At 42.6% G+C, this 24,044-nt stretch overlaps 1 protein-coding gene across 4 annotated transcripts; it reads left to right on the top strand.

The window, feature by feature from the left end:
* The first annotated feature begins 551 nt into the window (after positions 1 to 551).
* Positions 552 to 24,044, top strand: LOC129631322 (zinc finger protein 345-like). 4 transcript variants are annotated; one of them, XM_055552261.1, is made up of 5 exons: positions 7,025 to 7,157; positions 8,028 to 8,111; positions 15,200 to 15,326; positions 15,827 to 15,919; positions 20,625 to 24,044. In XM_055552261.1, the coding sequence occupies exons 2-5, from the start codon at positions 8,097 to 8,099 to the stop codon at positions 23,027 to 23,029; spliced, it is 2,640 nt and encodes an 879-aa protein (XP_055408236.1). In that variant the 5' UTR covers positions 7,025 to 7,157; positions 8,028 to 8,096; the 3' UTR covers positions 23,030 to 24,044. The 4 variants fall into 4 exon arrangements, with proteins under 4 accessions (XP_055408237.1, XP_055408236.1, XP_055408238.1 ...); XM_055552263.1 differs by lacking the exon at positions 7,025 to 7,157 and adding an exon at positions 7,206 to 7,224; XM_055552262.1 differs by lacking the exons at positions 7,025 to 7,157; positions 8,028 to 8,111 and adding an exon at positions 552 to 612.

Below are 24,044 nucleotides of genomic sequence, written 5' to 3'. Positions count from 1 at the left end.
AGTGGGGACTTGAACTCCAGGGGTTTCTATTCACTGAAATGGCTCAGAAAGAATCTTCAGCCAAGTGGTGCCCATCAGGATCATGTGGCCAATGGTAGGCCACCAGTGCTCTCCCCACAGAGTTCTCTCTTGGTCCTGTGGAGCATCAGTGTGCTTTGTAGGAAGTGCTCCAGGGGACTCTAAGGGGAGGCCCAGGTTCAGGATGTGGCTTCTCGTCCATTTGTGAGAGCTGAGGCCTGGCTTCAGTCCAAGGAGAGGCCGCAGGGTTGATCTAGCTGGATTTGGACCAGGGAAGTCAGTCAGCTCATGTCATCTGTGTGAGCAGAGGTTTAGGAGCTCTCTGATAAGAGAACAATCAAGAAATAAGTTCACAGGCTGGTCTCCAGGTAGGAATTGATTGTTCCTGAATCTCTCCTGAGACAGAGGACAGGAGAGGTCGGTCTTCTCAGCTTTTCAAGGTCCTTCTGTCTGTAGGTGCAATGGTTGCAGGTTAAAGAGCTGTGCTGATGCCCTCAACAGTATTTTCTCAAAACTCAGATGTGCATTTGCAGCATAACATCCCTAGAGAAGACAGAGCAGGAGGAAGAAGAGGAGGAAATGGCAGCTTCTCAGGTAAACGTCCTGTCCTGGGTCTGGGGCTGTGTCTGCTTTTCCTCCTGAAATGCCTAGAATGAGAATCTGCAAGCCTTTAGCTCTCTGCTCCTAATTTTTCTGCCTGGGGTGTTTGTTATCATCTTATTTTCTTCCTTTACTTATAATAGTGAAGACCTGCCCTTTAGACTACTTCTTGTGTCCCAGAGCCTTTTCTCCATTGTCTGTATCCTGACTTTCTGTGGAGCATGATGAATTCTCAACATGAATTAGTGACTTTCAACTGTTGAAAATACTCTGTGACAGCCAACAAGGGGAGTCATTCCTATCCTAACTCCTAATTGGTATGTAGTTTTGTGTTGGGATTTTAGGGAAGTTGGGAAATGCAGTGATGACTTAACATTTGGATGCAATTCAAATCTTTAGAACAGAGTTCAGTTCAGTCGCTCAGTCATGTCTGACTCTTTGCAACCCCATGGACTGCAGCACACCAGGCCTCCATCGCCAACTCCCAGAGTTTATTCACGCTCATGTCCATTGAGTGGGTGATGCCATCCAACCATCTCATCCTCTGTTGTCCCCTTCTCCTGCCTTCAATCTTTCCCAGCATCGGGATCTTTTCTGATGAGTTAGTTCTTCGCATCAGGTGGCCAAAATATTGAAGCTTCAGCTTCAGCATCATTACTTCCAATGTATATTCAGGACTGATTTCCTTTAGGATGGACTGGTTGAATCTCCTTGCTGTCCAAGGGACTCTCAAGAGTCTTCTCCAACACCACAGTTCAAAAGCATCAATTCTTCAGCACTCAGCTTTCTTTATAGTCCAACTCTCACATCCATACATGAGTACTGGAAAACCATAGCTTTGACTAGATGGACCTTTGTTGGCAAAGTAGTGTCTGTGCTTTTTAACAAGCTGTCTAGGTTGGTCACAACTTTTCTTCCAAGGAGAAAGCCTCTTTTAATTTCATGGCTGCAGTCACCATCTGCTGTGATTTTGGAGCCCCCCAAAATTAAGTCTGTCACTGTTTCCGCACCAAGCCCCATAGTGGGCCCCGAGTCTATCTTTAAGGTCCTCTTGGCACAGCAAGCGTCCCTTGGACAGCAAGCTTTACTCCTGTCCACAAGGTATACCAAGGAAGAAGATCAAAGGGCTCTCAATGAGGGAGGAATAAGAGAAAAGGAGGGCTGGTAGAAACTCGCAGACCAATGACTCTTAGTCTCCAGCAATATAGAAATCCAGCTGGCACAACAACATCAGGAGAAAACTTGTTTAGGAAAAACTGTGCTGGAGAGCTTACTGAGCTGCTACTATTTCATTTCTAAGCTCCCAGCCCTGTGTGTGCAGATCAGTGCTAGCTGTGTGACTTGTGCTCAGAACAACGCCAGCCAAGGACCAAGACCCAACCCAGAGGTACTGACATTTGGGACACTGCCCTTTGAAGATCTAGAAGTGGACTTTACTGAAGTCAAGCCCTATAGGGGCTATAAGTATTTCCTTGTGGTAGTGTACACCTACTCGGGATGGGCTGAAGCCTACCCCCACGTGCACTGAACAGGTATGAGAACTGGCCAAGGCCCTGTGAAGAGACATTATCCAGAGATATGGGCTGCCTCTCTGCATAAGGTCTGACAATGGGTCAGCTTTGTGTCTCAAATAATCCAAACTTTATCCTGGACACTGGGACTAAAATGGAAGCTTCACACCGCTTACAGGCCTCAGAGCTCAGGGAAAGTTGAATGTATGAATTGTACCCTTAGGACTACATTAGCTAAACTCTGTCAGGAGACCAGTTATCTTGGGTCGACATGTTACCCCCAAGCCTTACTCCAAGCCCGATGCACCCTGAGTCCTCAGGCTATTCTCCCTTTTAGATCTTATATTGGAGAAAACCCCCAGTGATAGGAAAACTCAAGGGAAACCCCCAACAACTAGCTGAACTTGAGATGTCCCGACACCTCCATATCCAGGGAAAAGTCTTCCATCATATTACCTGAGAAACCTTAGAAAGGACATCCATTCATCTGCGTAATTGGGTTCATCCCAATCAGCCAGCAGATGAGGTATGGGTTAAAGATTGGAAAAAAGAACCATGTTAGCCAGTTGGGACGGGCCCTCACACGGTTGTCCTGGCAACCCCTACTGCTCTTAAAGTTACAGGCATCATCCCTTGGATTCACCACACCAGAGTCAAGAAGGCAGCGGCTTCCTGTAATGAGGACACCTGAAAAACAGTTAGCGACCCCGGAAATCCCATCAAGGTCTGGTTCCAAAAACAATGGCCCTCACCCACAAAAGACGCTGAGCCCTGCTCTAGTCACTCCAGAAGCTTGAGGATTCTTCAGCCTTGCTCCAGCCACACTCTGGCAGCTGGCTGGTCAAAGCACGGTGGAAGCTTGATGATCTGGCTATCAAGATATCAATGGATTTTTTATTGTCAACCCTGGCCTCTATCCCTGATTGGTATTATTGCTGTGCTCTTCACTACAAGACTAGCATCAGTCGCACCCCAGGACTGGGATTTGGGTCAGAAGCTGCGGTTAGCTGTCTGGTATCTCACTGTACTGGGAAGCCTCATTCTAATTAGATGTTTCTTATGATCGATTCTCCCTACTATCTAAATCGCTCACAGTATACCTGACACCTCCCCCTTTCATGAATCTAGGAAGATGGTATGAAAGAATTTATTTGCAGGGGAGCCATGGAGAAACAGACATAGAGAATACACTTATGGACATGGGGAAAGGGGAGGAGAGGGTGAGAGGTATAGAGAGAGTAACATGGAAACTTACATTACCACATGTAAAATAGGTAGCCAGTGGGAATTTGCTGAATGTCTCAGGAAACTCAAGTAAGGGCTCTGTACCAACTTACAGGGATGCAGTGGGGGAGGGAGATGGAAAGAATATTCAAGAGGGAGGGGATATATGTATACCTATGGCTGATTCATGTTGAGGTTTAACAGAATAAAATTCTGTAAATCAGTTATCCTTCAATTAAAAAATAAAAATTTAAAATATTAAAAATTTTTTTGACAAATTTTGTTTTTCAAATGCATTCTAAGCTTTTTACTTGCTTGGTGACAGAAATACTAATTGGTTTTTTGACAGGAATTGAATAAACATCTACCAGTCATGGAAGACTATAACCTAAACTATGATACTTAGAAATAACAATGTGTGGTAAACTGGTGTGACATAAAAAATAAACATGACTAATTCCAAATCATAAACTGATCTGTTAATTAATGTGACATTAAAAGTATTAAGTGGAAGTCAAGATTTCTGAAACATTAATATATCACATTTAAAGAAAATGACATTGAAAAAGTGATTTTTGTAAAATGAAGTTATACAACTATAAAATTTGAGAATATTTTCAAATCAGAGAATAGGACACACTAGGCTTTTATGCCTGATAGCCGCCATCTGAAACCCATTTCTGAAGTTACTTTTGGAAAATGGTCTGACCCAAATCAGATGTTTTCAATAGGAAACAATGTCTCTGTTAAGCACTTTATAAATTCCACAGTTAGAGAAGGTATTTCTACCGCTTCCTGGTAGCTCAGATGGTAGAGAACCTGCCTACAATGCAGGAGACCAGGGTTTGATCCCTTGGTCGGAAAGATCCTCTGGAGAAGGAAATGGCTACCCACTCCACTATTCTTGCCTGGAGACTTTCATGGATAGATGAGCCTGGCTGGCTACAGCCCATGGTGTTGCAAAGAGTCAGACATGACTGATGGACTAAGCACACAATTGTCAACTGTATACACTGTTTCTATAAAAGATCATTCCTATAGATTTATTTTTATTAATCATGGAGGTGCTCTTGGCACACATATAGTAACCCTAGAAATGTATGGTTTTTGTAAGGTACTCTATGATTTCACATATGTCTCTGCAATTCCAGTCATTAGTTACATTAAACATCAGGTTTCATATCGCTTGGATTCTACAATAACAACCACTGTCACAAAAATTATACTGTGATTTCCTTGGTGGCCCAGTGACTAAGACAGCTCACTCTCAATGCTAGCTGCAGCGAGGGCGAGGGTGCGGGGGGGCGTTGTTGGGATTGGGGGAAGGTGCCTAGGTTTGATCCCTGGTCAGGGAACTAGATCCCATATGCCACAAGTAAGATCCAGTACAGCCAAATAAATAAATATTTTTCAAAAAGAATTACACTAAGATACACTAGGAAGCATTGGCAGCTGACATCTGGTAGCACCTAATCTCTCTTTAATAGCTCCGTTTAATTTTTGAATTATTCCTCCTTCCAGTGCTGCTTTGGCACTAGATTACTTTGACCCAAAAGACTTCCTTTTTCCTGTATGGTCACCAACCCCGACTCCCCGAAGCACCTGTTTTTTGCAGATTCTTGCCCTCAGGCTGGAACAGAAAATACTCACTTGATGTCCTCACATTGCCCGGACACTAGATTCAGGGTGCTGGTCATGGCAAGCTGCTCCTGTGACAGGGAGGGAGGCAGCCAGACCCCTAGATATGGGTTTGTGATTGTGTACCTCACGTCCCCTCAGAACTGCAATTATCTTTACACCTGTAGCTGCGATGTGAGACAGGCTTGGGGAACTGAGATTGTTTGTGAAAACCTTTATTGCTCAGTTGCTAATGAAAAAACAACAATTAAAAGTTTGTACCGATCATCTCCAAAGGGACTCTTGAAATGCTTGAGGAAGGTTCTATTCCCTTCGGTCCCTGGAGACAGACAGGGACTCACATGGAAGCAGTAGTAAATACTGAGGTCTAACAAAGGAGGGGAATTCATGTGCCTGCTTCTATAGTTTGTATCCATGAGACGTGTTTCTACCAAAAATGAGTTATTTTCATGAGTAGAGAAACGGAGCCAAAGCACCTGTGAGGGATTTTCAAGAATTTCTCCATCTGTCATTTTACAAAGGTGAAATTTTCATAACTTATTGTCTGAAATGTCTTAGGACTTCTCAAAAAGTATCTTGAGGCAAATAACCTGTTTATAGTTAGGGTTCAATGATAGATAGAAATTCCCGCATAATTTCCACTGTAGTCTGCAATAGCAGGTACACCTTAGTGCCAACTCCCTAGAGAATATTCTCCTAGTTCTTAGTGACCAAAGTCATATTCAGAACAAGAGGTTCCAGCAGAGAACTGTGAGATTTGACCTACTGATACTTTTATCTATCATGAAAATCAGTATATCCTCTACTTAGACTTTGTCCCCACTCACAGATACTTAAGAAACATATTTTCTTTTCATTTTTGTTCACACCCCAAAGCATATGGGACCTTAGTTCCCCGGCTAGGGAAGGAACGCAATTCTGCATCGGAAGGTGGGGTCTTAACCATTGGAATGCCAGGGAAGCTCCTAAACACATTTTCTTTAATAAGTAACTTATTAACTCGAAATATATTTTCCTTTATATTGTAATGATTAATGCTTTCTGTGTACGAAATGATTAAATTGTCACCTCTGAGATCATAGCTCCCCCACCAGGGATTGAACCCACATAACCTGCAGTGGAAGCACAGCGTCTTAACCACTGGACTACCAGGGAAGTTGCTAATCTCACATTTAAAGACAAACCTGTACTCTCTTCGGATACAATTGTCTGTGGGCCTCTCACTGTTTTTCCTGTCTTGTGTTAGCTCTTCTCCAGATAATCCTTTCAAGGACTGGGTGAAGAGGAGGAGATTAGGAAAGAAAGCCAACAGTGGGGGAGAGTGTTTGGGAAGCTAAGTGCAGAGCAGCCGATGTGATCCACGCGTCCCATTTGCCTAGTTTCGTGCCCAGTTTTAGCAAAAAAAAGTCCTGCTTCTTGGAAACTTGTTCAGTCCTGGAAGAAGCAGGGCAATTGTTTGCTTCAGCAGCAGCAGCAACAATCAACAAAGACAATCTGTGTATCAACAGATTCTGACAGGAGTAACGGTATGTCATTTCTGTGGTTACGTTATAAACGACAATGTGGATTCCGGTCTTCCTCTTCCTTTCCCGAATCAGTTCCTAAGAGAAAAGCCAGCTGCCCTGTTGTAAGCAGGTCTCTGGTTACAATTACTGATGCTTCCTCCCAATGGATCATCTAAGTGATTGCATTCTACTTTTCGTCACTGAGGAGACACCCATCTTCACACACTCACACAAAGGGCTTTTGAATTTTCCTCCTTTTTCAACTTGCTGAAAACATCTAGGCTTCCCATAGAGGCAGCTCTCAAAATTTTTCTCTTTTGCCTTAAGTTGTGTGAAACACTAACTTAGAATAGGCAGGAAGCAGCTCTGCTCCAGAGGAAATAAAAAAGATTTAAAGGCATCAAAAGGCAGAGAAAGGAAGCACAGCTGGACAGAAGGACCAACAGACCCAAAACTGACAGGGGCGGGGGTGAGGGGAGGCAAGGCTCCGTCCCCACTGGCCCCGCCCCTACGTACCTGCGCTTCCGGCCTCGTCCCAACGTCGCCTCTCGTTGGCCGCGGCGTAGCGCACTCACCTTCCTCTGTACCGGATCTTCCGCCCGCGCGTGCGCAGTATCCTGCAGACCGGGAATTGAGTTTAAATGAGCGACAGAGAGTTCTGGTGAGTTTGTTTGTTTGTTTGTTTCAGATCCGGATTTCCTAGTCCCACAGCCTGCTGTCCTTCACACGTGGGTTTCCGGGGTCTCTGTGGACGTTCAAACTACCGTCCCCATTTTCCCATCTCCAATGTGTCCTCGCATAGCCGTGAGAAGTTCTGAAATCCGTTAGCTTAGCTGCCGGGTCCCTGGGGCTCACGTCCGCTTCCTGTTAACACCGTTCTAGAGTCCATGTCGGTGAAGGCAATGGCACCCCACTCCAGTACTCTTGCCTGGAAAATCCCATGGATGGAGGAGACTGGTAGGCTGCAGTCCATGGGGTCGCTAAGAGTCAGACATGACTGAGCGACTTTACTTTCACTTTTCACTTCCATGCATTGGAGAAGGAAATGGCAACCCACTCCAGTGTTCTTGCCTGGAGAATCCTAGGGACGGGGGAGCCTGGTGGGCTGCCGTCTATGGGGTCACACAGAGTCGGACATGACTGAAGTGACTTAGCAGCAGAGTCCATGTCCTTCTCTGGCAGTTCTGCCTTCTAACTTGTAGAGACCGCTGCTTAAAGTCCTGCATTGCACAACCCCTAGGTCCCTGATCCACTCCAACTCTGTATGGAGTTTGGTCAGGGTCTCGCTTAAGGTTTGAAGGGGAGGGTCAGCCTAGAACGTGTGGTTTTCACAGGAAGGGCCGCGAGTTCTGAAGAAAAGAATAAAACGAAAAACACCTCGTTTGATTCTGTGTTCCAGAATCCCTGCTGTGTCAGTGGCCGTAGAGGATTGTATTTTGTACCTGTTGAGATCTTCCCTCTGTGTGGGGCTGTGTTACAGGGAGCTCGGTGCGTTTTTCTAAGTATTGAACAGCCTATTTTCAACATTCAGGGGTCATTTCCCAAGACTGATGTTACCTGAGAAGGAATCCCAGAGGAAGAGGAAAGCAAGGAGTTAGAAATGACTCGTTCCAAGGTAAGAGGCGTAGTCCGTGTTTGTTCTGTCTCTCTTTTCTGAAATGCAGCTTCTTTGGACTTGATAAGCTTCTTAACTTCTGAACGGGTTTGTTTGAACTTACCCATAGTCATCATCCCAAGGGACCCATTGCCCTCCTGGCATATCAGTGTGACAGAAAACACAGTATTGCCAGCCAAAGAAGCTCTCTCAAGCTTTTAAGTCCTAAGTTTTTATTGGGACAAGACAACTTCCGTCCACGATGTCAGGCACATAGTGGTTGAAGCAAAACAGAGACCATTGTCCCTGGGCCACCACCTCCCATATATATTGTAACGCAGATTCCTCAGCTTTCTTCCCTGTCACTTTCACTTCTTTCCCTTTTGGTCCGGACTGATTTACAGGAGTGTTAATTTTACTTTACTGAGTTACTGGGTTTTGCCTCTGAGCCATCCCAAGAGTGTCTTCTCTTTTCAGGGAATCACCAAATGGTGAGTCACCTGGTTGCTGCAGGGAATCTCTGTTTTTCTCTGCCCGTGTCACCTGATGGCTTAGCTGCAGGGTTCTCAGCGGTCACCTCTCACTGTGGGACTCGACTTTTGGGTCACTTGGCCATTCTGTGCCATCAGTCGCTCGGAGAGACTACTGGGGAGAAAGGCACGCCTTTCTGTCAGCCAGTGACTCTCAGTACTCCCATTCTATGGTAGGTAGGCGAAGAGTGGTTTCTGTTATATCCCAGGAGGCTGTCTCATACTCAAGCCTTGGCTACATTGTCAGAAACTGGAAAATTTTGACCCTCCAAAAGGCCTGGCTCCAATACAAATGGGGGGCCCCCAAAAATGTCCTCTGAGTGGCACAGTAGGTTTTGCCAAAAGACGGGAAAGGACTCAGAATTTCCTTCCGTGCTGTTGCCTCCGTGTCTCCTGTCCCTCTCTGTGTCTCTCCATCAGATTTCCTAGATGACCCCTACTCGGCCTTTCATATCCACAGGATCTCTAGGAAAGGATTCTGAGGTTCCCTTTGGTCCAGCTCTTTCTTCTACATTCAAAAGCCTGAAGGATCAAAAACTGCCCTAACATTCTAAAGAATCCCCTTCTAAGGAAGCTGATCTCTCAGGTGGAGAGGGAACCAAGCTTCCCCCACTCCTGAACATCCTAAAAAATTCCCTTCTGACTACACCTGTTTCTCAGGCCTGGGAAGGACCAAGCTTCCCCCACTCCTGCAAATTCCCTTAACCCTTCAGATTCTTCTGATGGGCCAAAGACATCACTTCCCACCAGAGGGGCAGTCCAAAATTTTTATCAGCTGAAAGATCAGAGACAATTGGAGCATTAGTTGGTCTATATTTTAGCTATAAAACTAAGACTACAGAAAGGAAAGATGACTTTTTGACACAGGATGGCCCTGATATTCTTTAGACTCTGGAGAAAACTGGTTAAAATGAAATTTTCTTTCCCTTGGAAACGGCAAAACCGGCTCTTTTTGCATATGCATTTACAAACAACTAGCTTGTTAAAAGGCCTGCCTAGGGAAAAGCTTGAAGTTACCCCTTTCCATGTCCTTGAAAAACACTGCCCACTTTGCCTTAGACCTGACTCACCCTTGGACAAATCAGAACTTCAAGCCAAACAAACAAACAAGCAAACAAAAAAGAGGGTCAAAGAGACGTTTTAAATCTCAGGCAGGAAACTATGAGATCTCTGTCTATTGTCTGGATTTTTGTATGTCTCAGTGTGCGCTTTTTTTTTTTTTTTTAAATGCTGAAGTGATAAATGAGTTCTAATTTAATTGGCCTAAAGGAAAGTAAACACTTACATATCAGACAATTCTAACTACAAGAGAAATTAAACTAAATGAATTTCATATTCTCGTGAACTGGGAAATATTCAATATTAAATATCCAGTATTAATGTTTGTTTGCTAATCTGATGTAGATATGTCTAAGAGTTATTAGGCACAGTATTTTCATTGTGCTTAGGTTTTTTATAAGTTAAACATTTTTATATTTTTATATCTGTTACAAGTTTGTCAATCAGCAAAGTACCTCTCAGAGAAGGCAATGGCACCCCACTCCAGTACTCTTGCCTGGAAAATCCCATGGATGGAGAAGCCTGGTAGGCTGCAGTCCATGGGGTCGCTAAGAGTCGGACACGACTGAACGACTTCGCTTCCACTTCTCACTTTCACGCATTGGCGAAGGAAATGGCAACCCACTCCAGTGTTCTTGCATGGAGAATCCCAGGGACGGGGGAGCCTGGTGGGCTGTTGTCTATGGGGTAGCACAGAGTCGGACACGACTGAAGTGACTTAGCAGCAAAGTACCTCTAGGAAAGAAAAAAAAAAAAAACCTCAAAGAAAATGTAAAAGAGATATGAGCTTTCAGAGAAACTCTTTTAAGAATAATTATACTTTAGAAATGTCTGTCTAAAACATACTCTAGATTTTGGTAACCTGAATTTCTGGGGCTGTGCTAAACTAAGTGACGGAAGTTTATTGATTAGCTAGGTCATTTCCAAATAAAATAAGATTCTGAAACATTCATTACTGAGGACTAACTTCCTCTTACAGAGAAAGTAGAGATTCTGGACTATTCATGAATAATGCTTGGTGCCATCCTGAGATGGTCTCTAGAAATTTTTATAAAAATTATCATGGGTATTTATGTTCTCCAATCTATAGAATGCTTAAGTTCTTGGTTGCTTAAGGAAAGTAGTATGTGTATTTTCACTAAAGAAGGTATGAGGGATGAAATTACATTTTATGAAGGGAAAAGGAGGTAGGTCTGACAGGTGGCTGTTTCAGGATGGGAGAACAAAGTAATGGGTACAGAAAGTGGTAAGAATATTTTATGGAAAGTGGACCCCAAGGGAAGAGTTTTCTGCATAAATACAAGTTTTCCTGAGATGTTGAGCTGCCTTTGATACTGGATTTTACGTTTCTTCACCTCTGAAGGGATCTGTTCTGTTTACCTTTGAAATCTTCGTTACTTTGGCTAAGTGAATATAGTCTTCCAGTGATCTATATGATTGTATCTGACTGAGTATTATAACCCCTTTTGAAATTTGTTCACAAAACTTCCTAAATGACTTGACTTGTAGCTGACTTTGGAATGCTTCAGAGGGCCCCTGAGACATCCCAGGGAGCTATTAAACTACCTGGGTTCATTGGACATGTTAAATTACATGGGAAGTACTGTTGAAGGGGTGATAAATCCCAGATTATGCTGTATGGTGGATGTTACTAATATAGATATCTTAATTTTAACTGAGTTCATATAGATCTGTGAAGTGAAGTCGCTCAGTTTTGTCCGACTCTTTGCGACCCCATGGGGTGTAGCCTATCAGGCTCCTCGGTCCATGGGATTTTCCAGGCAAGAGTGCTAGAGTGGATTGCCATTTCCTTCCCCAGGCAACCTTCCCAACCCAGGAATCAAACCCAGGTCTCCCTCATTGCAGGCAGATGCTTTACCGTCTGAGCCACCAGAGAAGCCCAAATATTTATTTATTTGGCCGCGCCAGATCTTTGTTGCAGCATGCAAGATCTAATTGCCCAACCAGGGTTCGAACCTGGGTCCCCTGCCTTGGGAGTTCAGAGTCTTAGCTGCTGGGCCACCAGGGAAGTCACCATAGATCTGATATGCCCTAATAAAATGTGGTCAATTATAATTCTACTTATCCTGTGAATGTGTTACAAGTCACAGCAATGACCAGGCTACACTTTCAATTGCAGTTCAATCAGATTTAAACATGCCTTCTATAGTTTCACTCTGGTGCCTTTGTAAGAATACTGCTACTTAATGATTTATGGAAAAGATTTTTCTAAGGTTAACCAATGAACAAGTCAGACTGGAATTTAGTTGAATCTCTATGTTAATAGAACAAAGTTTTCTTAGAATGCAGCTTTCAATAAGAGATTATGAATTTCTTTCCCTTTAAGTGATTTATATTCATTTTTAAAATCTTTTTTTTTACTTTGGTAAAGTGAATAAGCATTCCTTAAGATTATGGTACATGTAGACAAAGCTGATTCTTCTTCTACAAAAATAACCCCTCATGCTTAGACATTTGCCATCCTGATGTCCTTAAAACATGGCCATGGTCTGCTTGTCAATCAGGGAATTAAAAATGGGTGAACAATAGCTGTAAATCAAAGAGTCAGGGCTATGGGAAATCCAACATGGCTGCCTGGCTTTTCCCGGCTCCCTGACAAACCTCATTTTTATTTGATGGGTAAAGCCTTCCCTGGCTACAGGGTTAATGCCCTCATAAGGAAAAAATTATGTTTCACTGAATATTAACTTTTTTTTCATTGCTAAAGTAAGTTTCTAGCTTTGTTAATTAAAGTCTAGGGTTCACTAAGACTCACTTCTGAGATAGTTCCTTATGTTATATTTCTAAAAGATTTAATTAAGTTATTAAAAAGGATACTCTAAATTTGTTTCTAAAGCTAATCTCAGTAAGCAATCTTCAGATAAAGAATAGATGCTCCGTGATATACAACCAGGAGATTACCATCTGGCTAGTCATTTAACAAGGGAAGTCAGATGACCTGGAGTATACTGGGCTCTACGTAATGAAAGTTCTTGACTTTTCAGTCTTACTTCAGATCAGATCAGTCGCTCAGTCGTATCCGACTCTTTGAGACCCCATGAATTGCAGCACGCCAGGCCTCCCTGTCCATCTCCAACTCCCGGAGTTCACTCAGACTCACGTCCATCGAGTCAATGATGCCATCCAGCCATCTCATCCTCTGTCGTCCCCTTCTCCTTCTGCCCCCAATCCCTCCCAGCATCAGAGTCTTTTCCAATGAGTCAACTCTTTGCATGAGGTGGCCAGAGTACTGCAGTTTCAGCTTTAGCGTCATTCCTCCCAAAGAAATCCCAGGGCTGATTTTCAGAATGGTCTGGTTGGATCTCCTTGCAGTCCAAGGGACTCTCAAGAGTCTTCTCCAACACCACAGCTCAAAGGCATCAATTCTTCGGTGCTCAGCCTTCTTCACAATCCAACTCTTACATCTATACATGACCACAGAAGAAACCATAGCCTTGACTAGACGAACCTTTGTTGGCAAACTTATGTCTCTGCTTTTGAATATGCTATCTAGGTTGGTCATAACTTTCTTACTTAGTCCTGACTAATAACTGCTAGCTCTAGCTATATTATTTTCTATGACACTTGTTTCAGAGGATTGATTCTTATGTTACTCAATGTGTGGCTGAGCCTGTGATAAAATGCTAATATGCAGCTCCACATGCTATCAATGATTGTAGTAATGTAACTCTAGATATGGGAAGAAGGAAGAAAAGGGAATATTTTCCTGGACCAAGTGGCTAGTAAGACAAGTATGGTCAAGAGATTTTGCTACTCACAAGGCCTGCTCTAGAAACAGCACATTGAGTGGCCTATCAATGGATCCTTCCCTAGACTTGGGAATGAGCCTTCCCAGTGCCGCAGGACACAATGGCCAAGAAATGCCCCCAGAGCATGGTCAAATATGTGGCTATGAAGGGACCCTGCTGACTGGACTCTGCCAGCTGTCTCTACAAAGCTGACATCATGATTACTGTAAGCTCCTGACATTCAACACCCTGCAAAAGGAGTTCAGAGTAGAGATCAGAAATAAGGCACTCTGCTCTGGGAAAAACCCAGAACTGGCCTTCCGAGAGGGAGATGTTTTCAGGTAAAGATTTTATGAGCCCCGATTCTGGCTTCTTCTCGTACCTAAAGAAACACTAACATCACGAACCAACATCCAGTCCTGGTTTTCCTGGCTAGCTGCTGAGCAGCTTTTCTACTTCTTTTCATCTTTGGGCCATGTACCTTTAACTTTCTTGTAAAGTTTGTTTCTTCTAAAATACCACAAGTTTCCAAGTGGTCCTGTAAGAATATTCCCTGACCAACACCTAGACAATGCTGAAACAAGTCACCTTATCATTCCATGGACTCTCATCTCCCTCCATAAATGCTCCCTGACAGAGTAGGCAAAGGGAACCCAGAGCCCCATGGCCCTCTGTTCAGCCTGAAGAAGCCAGAGTGGTCTTCACTCCCTTTTCCTTGAAACTGGATTCCCAAATGTGTGAGAAGGGAAATGTGTAGATAGTTAGACATGAGCAGGGTATCAACAAGGGCCAAAGAATTGGCCCTAAAAATAAAGAGGGAGATAAGTGGTGACCCAGGGACTAAAGAGCAGATAAGACCAAGGAGGGTCTTGGAATGCAGAAATGAAAAAACAAGACTCTTAGCATTGTTCCCTCCCCCATGTTGTAACTGTTGATGGATTTCAGGTCCTCCTGAGCAGTATAAATGGTCTCCCCTCCTTCCCCATAAGGAGAAAGTATTTTTCTTACTCTTCCCCCACCCAGTATAGGTGCCGCATCAATTCAGCAAATGATCCGCAAGACCCCTATCCCACTCCTTGTACCCTGGCTATGAGTGGACTATGGACCCCTGTTCAACATCCATTCTCATTTGCGCTGGCCTGCTCTTCTAACAGAGTCCCCCATTCTAATAAACTGTACTTCCCTCTCATTTTGTCTCAAGTCTGGAAATTCTTTTCCAACACGACCCCAGACCACAAGAAAGGTTACTATCCTATTAGACCTGTTGAAGTGTGTAAAACAAAGTTCCAACTTAAGTATAAATTCTTACCTTAGTATTCTGTTTCATTGGGGTTCAAAATCGTCATTCATCGAGCAGAATTTTCAACATTACTAACTCAAATAACCTGGCTAAAAATATGGCACTTTGGCCCCACTTCAGAACTCTTGGTTCAGAATACATTAAAAAAAAAAATTCCTGTTTCTTTGATAAACAATTTATACTGTGTCACACGAGTAGAACACTGAAGAATAAATATGCTCATGATGCCCTGATTATTTTATAATTGCTCTTTCAGATGAGAGTAGTTTCTCTAATGGCTTGTGGATCATCACTCATCCTCTTTTGTTCACATTAGAAATTGGGTAGAAAGGAGTACTGTGTAAAAAATATATTTTGTAATACCAGCCAAGGCACTAAATCTCGACCAGGACTCGGAACTTGTCGTTTTCATCTTGAATCACATTAGGAAGACTTCCCACGGCCTATTGGTATCTGTACTTTGTATTTCAGGGACAGCTGACATTCCAGGATGTGGCCATAGACTTCACTCAAGAGGAGTGGGAATGCCTGGACCTCGGTCAGCGGGAATTGTACAGGGACGTGATGTTAGAGAACTACAGGAACCTGGCCTCCTTGGGTGAGGATAACTGCCTTCCAGAATCCCTTATCTACCCACTGGGTTTTAGTTCCGTCATGTCAGGAAAGTCTTCTGAAATTTTCTGCTTCCCACCGTAGTTTCAGATCTCTGCTTTCTAGGGCAAAAATGGGTAGTTGTGAGTTTAGAAAGAAACGGGATGATTCATGATGAATCGTTATGCTGGTGACATTTTTTTTCCTTGATGTACTCTGCCTCCTTCCTTCTAGTTTAGTGGTAATTGTGTACGTTCTGTGGTATTAAATAGTTGCACCCTCTCTTAATTTCACATTGACACTACTTACTTTTGCCTTGGTACTACTTGACCAGAATCTCAGGATCTGATTGTTAGGTGTGTGTTAGTATTGTATAGCTGCTTTGAATAAAGTATTTAAGGAAATCGTTTTATAGACCAAAATGCGTTCTCCTCTGACCTGAATACATATTGGATTCGATACTGATGAATCTCTAACAACACAAATATTCTTTTCTCTGATGAACAGGGCTTGTCTCTAAGCTGGACCTTGTCACCTTTCTGGAGCAATTGAAGGATCCCAGGAATATAAGGAGAATGAGGACAACAGCCATTTACCCAGGTAGGTATGAATGGTTGGAGATGATGACTCAGATGAGAGGTCCAAGGAGCAGCGAGGAACTCATTCTTCATCACATGATTTTGGAAGATTTGCTTCAGTGGAAATGGTTTTCAGAAACCTGACTTTGTGTCTGCTACTATCATAGAAATGTATCACCTGCCCCATTCTGTCTCTTAAATCATTGATGAATTTATCTCCAGTGATTGCTTGTTCCATCACAGTGTGAACTACAAGTCTCCTCTTGGCTTGTGACAAACTGCATTCATTCATTGTTCTTCGATTTCTTGGGGGCCCTAGGAAAACTCTGCCCATTTCTGAGTAACTGTATGAGAGTCCTTTTAAAGTTTCCTTCTACCGCTAGACAGAAATGTGTGTGGATTGGTAGACAAACTGCCAAACTTCTAGAGATACTGGGGATGGGTTTTTGTTCTCTGGTTTATAATTTCCTATCCACTGGGAGCGACACATAGGACCTTCTAAATACATTTCAAATTCAAGTAATTTTTCACTGCAGAAAGCAAAACCTCGTGACAAAGAAAGAATGCACATCTTAAGTTGACTTCAAAGTTTCTCTTTTCCTTATATAATCTCATATTGAATATCTTTAGTGGATTTGCCCCAATTTCTAACATGCTAAAATACGTTATTCTGTTACATCATAGAATTTTAAAATAAATTGACATAAAATCTTAGCACATTTTCCACTGTATTGTTAATGGTTGATTCAAACTATGACGATTTTTAAATTATATAAAAAATCTTTTTTAAAAGTTCTAATTGGAATATAGCTGTTTTCCAATTTTGTACTCTTATACAGCAAAGAGAATCAATTATACATATCAGTTCAGTTCCGCGGCTCAGTCGATTCTGTCTGTGATCATGATCTGCAGCAGGCCAGGCTTCCCTGTCCATCACCGACTCCCAGAGCCTGTTCAAACTCATGTCCATCGAGTCCACGATACATCCAACCATCTCATCCTCTGTCGTCCCCTTCTCCTCTCATCTTCAATCTTTGCTAGCATCAGGGTCTTTCTCAGTGGATCAGTTCTTCACATCAGGTGGCCAGAGTATCGGAGCTTCAGCTTCACCATGTCCTTCCAATGAATATTCAGGACTGATTTCCTTTAGGATGGAGTAGTGAGGTCTTGCAGTCCAAGGGACTCTCAAGAGTCTTCTCCAACACCACAGTTCAAAAGCATCAATTCTTCGGCGCTCAGGTTTTTTCATGGTCTCTCTCTCACATCCATACATGAGAACTGGAAAAACCATGGCTTTGACTAGATGGACCTTTGTCAGCAAAGTAATGTTTCTGCTTTTTAATATGCTGCCTAGGTTGGTCATAGCTTTTCTTCCAAGGAGGAAGGGTCTTTTACTTTCATGGCTGTAGTCACCATCTACAATGATTTAGGAACCCCAAAAGATAAAGTCTCTCACTGTTTCCACTGTTTCTCCCGCCGATTGCAATGAAACGATCTGGCCGGTGCCATGATCTTCGTTTTTTGAAGGTTGAGTTTGAAGCCACCTTTTTCACCCTCTTTCAGTTTCATCACGAGACCCCTCAATTCCTCTGTGCTTTCTGCTATAAGGGTGGTATCATCTGTATATCTGAGATTATGGATATTTCTCCCTGAAATCTTGATTCCAATTTGTGCTTCATCCAACCCAGTATGTCACATGATGTACTGTGCATATAAATTAAATAAGCAGGCTGACAATATAGAGCCTTGACGTACTCCTTTCCCAATTAGGAATCAGTCCGTTGTCACATGTCCAGTTCTCACTGTTGCTTCTTGACATGCATACAGGTTTCTCAGGAGGCAGGTAATGTAGTCTGGTGTTCCCATCTGTTTAAGAATTTTCCACAGTTTCTTGTGATCCACGCAATCAAAGGCTGTGGTGTAGTCAATACAGCAGATGTAGTTGTTTTTCCAGAACTCTCTTGCTTTTTATATGATTCAAGGGACCTTGACAATTTGATCTCTGGTTCCTCTGCCGTTTCTAAACCCAGCTAGAAGAGCTGGAAGCTCTGCGTTCAAGTACTGTTAAAGCCTGGCTTGGAGAATTTGGAGCCTTTGCTATTGTTTGAAATGAGGGAAATTGTGTAGTAGTTTGAGCGTTCTTTGGCATTGCCTTTCTTTGTGATTGGAATGAAAACTGACCTTTTCCTGTCCTGAGGCCACTGCTGAGTTTTCCAAATATGCTGGCTTATGGAGTGCAGAACGTTAGCACTATCATTGTTTAGGACTTGAAATAGCTCAGCTGGATTTCCATCACCTGCACTAGCTTTGTTGGTCATCATGCCTTCTAAGGCCGACTTGACTTTGGACGCCAGGATGTCTGTTACTAGGTGAGTGATTATACCATCGTGGTGATCTCGGTCATTAAGATCTTTTTTTTTTTTTTTTTTGTATAGTTCTTCCATGTATTCCTGCCACCTTCTCTTAATATCTTTTGCTTCTTTTAGGTCCATCCGGTTTCTGTCTTTATTGTTCCCATTTTGCGGGAAATAGTCCCAGTACCTCTATTTTTCTTAAAGAGATCTCTAGTCTTTACTGTTCTATTGATCTCCTTCCCATTTAGGTCTCCACAGAGCAATGAGTAGACTTCCCTGTTTCAATCATAGTTTTAAAGTCTCTCTTCTTTTTTAATTTCTTAAAACTAGTACTGTATTAAGTTTATCTTATTTGTTTTCAGTTTCCTTGGACATTTTGCTGTGTCCTCCATTTCTGATTAGTTCTCTGTCACTATCATTTATGATTTTTAGATTGAATCATCTAATAGACCATTCTCAGAAACATGTGTGGCAAGAAGTGGAATTAAAAATTACTGGCACCTAGGATTTCTGAAAGTGAGTGTTTGGTGTCTCCACTTAAGATGACTAAAATCAAGAATTAATCATTAGATTGCCTATCACCTCTTAATTCAGTGGTCTTTGGAGGTTTTTATCTTGTTTCTTCCCCAATAACCTAATTCTTTGCCATCTCATTTTGTCCAGCCTTCTGTTTGTGGTCTCTGTTTTGAACAGTTCAGGAACCTAATTAGTCTACCTTCTGGTATCTATGCCTTGGTGAGTGAGGCTGGTCCAGAGGTTTGTGCCCTTATACTCTCTTGATTTGTGCTTTGATTGCTGGTAACTGTGACCAGAGCCGCTGGGGATATTCAGGGCTGTTGTCCCCTTGTTCTGTGGTTGTTACTGCCTTGTCTCTGGTGGTGCCTGCTCCCTGCGTGGTGGAATAGGGCCCCCAGATCGGATTCTTAGCTGTAATTCTGATCTGTGGTACCACGCTGCTGGGACTGGAGCACACCCACTGGGAAAGAAGTCACTAAGTATTACTCTTCTGGGGATGTTCACCTCAGGGTGTGCTCTGTTGTCCCGTCTCATGCATTCTGCCAGCTCTCATGTTATGTAGTGTTGGCACTGCTCTTGGCCCCGCCCTAAGTGAGGGCATGATGGCCCGTGGCCCTGTTGTCTCTCAGATGTTGTTTTCACAAGGTCACCAGCATAGATTCAGTGAAGTCAGGTCCTGGGATTGCATTCAACGTGGAGCTGGAGCCACTGTGGTGCTATGGGGCAGCTCAGGCTCTGTCCTGGTTCAGCCCCTTTGTGTGGGAGCCCACAGAGTGTACAGCTGCCAAAGCTACACCTGCCATGAATGAGAGAGCCCTGGTATTTGATTCAGATGCTCCGTAGGGGCTAAGGTTACAAAGCCGGTTGTGAGTGTAAGACCATGGCTTGTGTTGCTGGCAGGAGAGGTTTCAGCTTTTCTTCTTAATCCCTGGGGTTCAGCTGTATTTTCAGCTCCATCTGTGCATTTGGCCAACTCACAGGTTCTGATCCTGAGGCCGCCCCAGGGCACAGGGGACTGTTGATTGTGGAGGAGGTCGGTGGGGGAGGCCATGGCTGGGGGATCAAATGACCTACATGGGTGGAGTTCTTCGTAGTCCCTGCTGAGCAGGGGCTGGTCCAAGGGACAAGGGATGGAACAGGCTTCCTGTTTGGGCGTCACTCACCAATGGCGCTCAGCTCTCTGGTGGTTCAGGCTTCGACCACAAGCATCCCGTTTGCAGAGCTCCTCCCTACTCCCATCACTTCAGGCTGTTTCCTCACAGCCAACAGCAGTCGTCTGCCTCAATCTGCTCTCCAAACCCCACCTTTCAGCACCCAGCTCTTGTCTGCATTGGTGGAAAAGCCTCTAAGGCTGGATGGGCAAGGCTGAGGTCAGTACCCAGTGTGCAGGTCTCACTCTGTCCTGCTGCCACACGCTGGTGGCTGTGTTCTCTTCCCACAGAGAATGAGGCTCTCCTTCTGTCCACACTGAGCTCCCCCAGTGAGGGGCTTCCTGGGGTATGGAGACCTCTCCTCACTTTCATCTCCCCACAGGGTTGCAAGGCCAAACCCACTTCTGCTTCTCTTCCTTTTCCTTCTTCCTGCTCTCCTCTTTTGTCCTACCTAGCTTAGCAGGAATCTTTCTTGTGTTTTCAGATTTCCAAGGGCCTTTGCTAGTGTTCAGCTGTGCTCTGTGAGAATTGTTCCATTTCTCATTCATTTGTGGAGAGAGAGATGAGCTCCACATCTGCCTAAGCCTCTCGCATCTTGATCATTCAGTCTCTATTTTATTTTTAAACTAGCTGTGATCATCAATTTTCTCTAAAGATATTCATTGAGAATAGCAGGGAAAATTACTTGTTATTTGGTATCTTTCAGCTATGTCTCCACAAGATACCCAGGATTTGATGCCGAAGAATCCAGCATTAGAAGATATATTCCCCAAAGCAACCCTAGGAATATGTCAAACATTTCACCTCGGAAACTTAAATTTAATGAAAGACAGGGCATATGCGAGGGTAAATGAAAGACAGAGAGGATGTTTATATGGACATAAAGAAATGGAGACAGTTATACATAATGCTAATGTTACTGCAAAAAGAAATGAGCAACGTGCATCAAATTGGGAAAAACACCAAGTTCAGTCTTCAACGTCTGCTGAGAAGAGTAAGTGTTTAAGAAAAGATGCCCATCCTTTTTTGAAACATACATGTTCTCTAAAAGGGAACATGGACAATCTTAAAGGTAATCTAGTCTCTACTGCAAATACTCATTCAGACAATTCTGAAGGTAGGCTTCGACTAAACATATATTCAACCATGTCTGAATACTTACAATTTAACAATGAGAGGACAAACTCACAATTTAATCACTTTGAGGGATCCATGAGCAGGGAGTCATTTTTCTTCCCACAAGAGATATTTTCTCCCCATTCCGAGATGTATAATGTTGATGAAAATGAAAGAGATGCCACCCAGCCATCATTGTTCAGTACATATCGTGATGTGGTTACTACACAGCAGCTTTGCATGTATAATAAAATGAGTCAGACCTTAAGTAAGAGCTCCAGCTCCAATAATTACAGGAGTATTTATGGTGGAGTGAGAAGGTATTCAGGCAGTGAAACTGGGTATACGGTTGAAGGAGACTCAAAACTTATGAAACATCAGGAACCTGAATCTTCAAACAAGGATTCTAAAAGTAAAACATTTGGAAATACCTTTGATGAAATGGCAAGTTTTTCTCTAAATAAGAGTACTTGTAGTGAAGAGAGGACTTGTGAATATGGTAAGGTTTCTAATCAGTCTTCAGAACTTATTCAACAGCAGACTGTTCAGAATCCACAGAAAGAAAACAAGTGTAATATATGTGGGAATGTCTTTAGTAAAGCATCCAATCTAAGCAAACATAGGAAAATCCATACAGAAAGGAAACCTTTCAAATGTACAGATTGTAGCAAAGCGTTTAACCGTCGTTCACATCTTACTCAACATCAGCGAATTCACAGTGGAGAGAAACCTTATAAATGTACAGAATGTGGCAAAGCCTTTCCTTACAGTTCAAGTCTTACTGAACATCAGCGAATTCATACTGGAGAGAGACCTTATAAATGTACAGAATGTAGTGTAGCCTTTGTCTGTTCCTCACATCTAACCTATCATCAGCGAATTCATACTGGAGAGAAGCCTTATAAATGTAAAGAATGTAACAAAGCCTTTCTTAGTCGCTCACTTCTTACTCAACATCAGCGAGTTCATTCTGGGGAGAGACCGTATGCATGTAAAGAGTGTAACAAAGCCTTTATTCGGCGCACACATCTTACTAAACATCAGAGAATTCATACTGGAGAGAGACCTTATAAATGTAAAGAGTGTAACAAAGCCTTTAATCATTACTCAAATCTAACCTATCATCAGCGAATTCATACTGGAGACAGGCCTTATAAATGTAAAGAATGTAACAAAACCTTTATCGATCGGTCACATCTTACCCAACATCAGGGAATTCATACTGGAGAGAGACCTTATAAATGTAAAGAGTGTAACAAAGCCTTTATTCAAAACTCAGGTCTAACCTATCATCAGCGAATTCATACTGGAGAGAGGCCTTATAAATGTAAAGAACGTATCAAAACCTTTATCCTTAGCTCACATGTTACCCAACATCAGCAAATTCATACTGGAGAGAAAACTTATCATTGTACACAGTGTGGCCAAACCTTTATTTCTCATTCGAAGTTAATTGTACATCATCGAATCCATACTAGGGAGAAACCATACAAATATAAAGAATGTGGCAAAGCCTTTTTTACGAGTTCGGACCTTTGTCATCATCAGCGAATTCATACCGCCGATAGACGTTATCAATGTACAGAATGTGGCAAGGCTTTTATTATGCGTTCTAGGCTTACTAGACATCAGCGAATACATACTGGAGAGAGACCATATTCATGTGTTGAATGTGGCAAAGCCTTTGCTTGCAACTCGACACTTACTCAACACTGGCGAATTCATACTGGAGAGAGACCTCATAAATGTAAAGAATGTAACAAAGCCTTTCATCGTCGCTCATTGCTGACTCAACATCAGCGAGTGCACTCTGGAGAGAGACCTTATAAATGTACTGAATGTGACAAAGCCTTTGCTCGCTACTCAACGCTTTCTACACACCAGCGAATTCATACTGGAGAGAGACCTTATAAATGTACAGCATGTGGCAAAGCCTTTAGTCGGAGTGATCATCTCACTAAACATCTGAGAACACACACTGGAAAGAAACCCTAGTAATGGCACAAGTGATGGAAGAGATTTTCCCTAAATGTGCATCAGAAAACACAAGAGTTTATACGAGAAACCTATGGAGATGATGTAACGAATATGTAGAAAGTTATTTTAATCAAAAGTTAAATCGAAATAAATATCAGAGACTGCATACTAGAAGGCATTTCATCAGTCCTCTTTTCCGAAGTTTCTCTGAAGGAGAATGACTGTAGGGAGTACTCCATAGTTAAAACACATGGAAAGTGGATATATTAGCATAAATCATGAGATGAAGGTTGATGGTTAGAAAGTTACAATTCTTAGTAATGTATGTATGCTTGTTAATAATGATGTGATTTGAGATTATTTGAAGTGAATGTTATTAAGCACTCAAACCATCCATACTATGCTTTGTTTCTAGTGTGTTTGCAGACATAGATTTTTGATGGTTTATTAAAGATTAGCCTTTTTATATTGTGTTGCAACCATTTCTATCTATCCTCCATTAGAAGATGAAGGATACCACACTGTAAAATGGACAATGGCCATCTAAATGGACGTGTTTTTCATTGATGTGAAATATCTGGAGGTTGCCATGATGTAAGTGATCATTTAACCTTTCCATGTTGTAAAGTAAGCAGAAGTTGGTTGTAAGGGTTCAATAGTAATATCCCTGATTTTAAGAAGAACACAATGACAGTTCACTGCAATATTGATGTATCTTTATAATATCAACACAGGTCATGATTATTACTTGACACTGTTGAAATAAACACAGCTTTTGTGATAACCTCAAAATGTATTGGAAACTCTTCCTGGAAAAGGCATGAAATTAGTGTATACCATGCTTGCTAAGTGCTTCCTAGCCTTTGTTTGGTAATCCATAAAAATCACAAGTCTCACATCATTATAACAGAGAAACGAATATCTTTCTCTGTACTTTTGATCTGTACTTAATCATGGATCATGCCGTGGATTTTAAAAGGTTTTATTTGAACTATGTGTGCAATTAATACATCAGATCAGATCAGATCAGTCA

This window comes from Bubalus kerabau, chromosome 17 (assembly GCF_029407905.1).
Source record: "Bubalus kerabau isolate K-KA32 ecotype Philippines breed swamp buffalo chromosome 17, PCC_UOA_SB_1v2, whole genome shotgun sequence".
In the NCBI taxonomy this organism is placed as follows: domain Eukaryota; kingdom Metazoa; phylum Chordata; class Mammalia; order Artiodactyla; family Bovidae; genus Bubalus; species Bubalus kerabau.
Note: the sequence above shows the minus strand (reverse complement) of the source record. Positions and strands in the feature narration are given on the sequence as shown.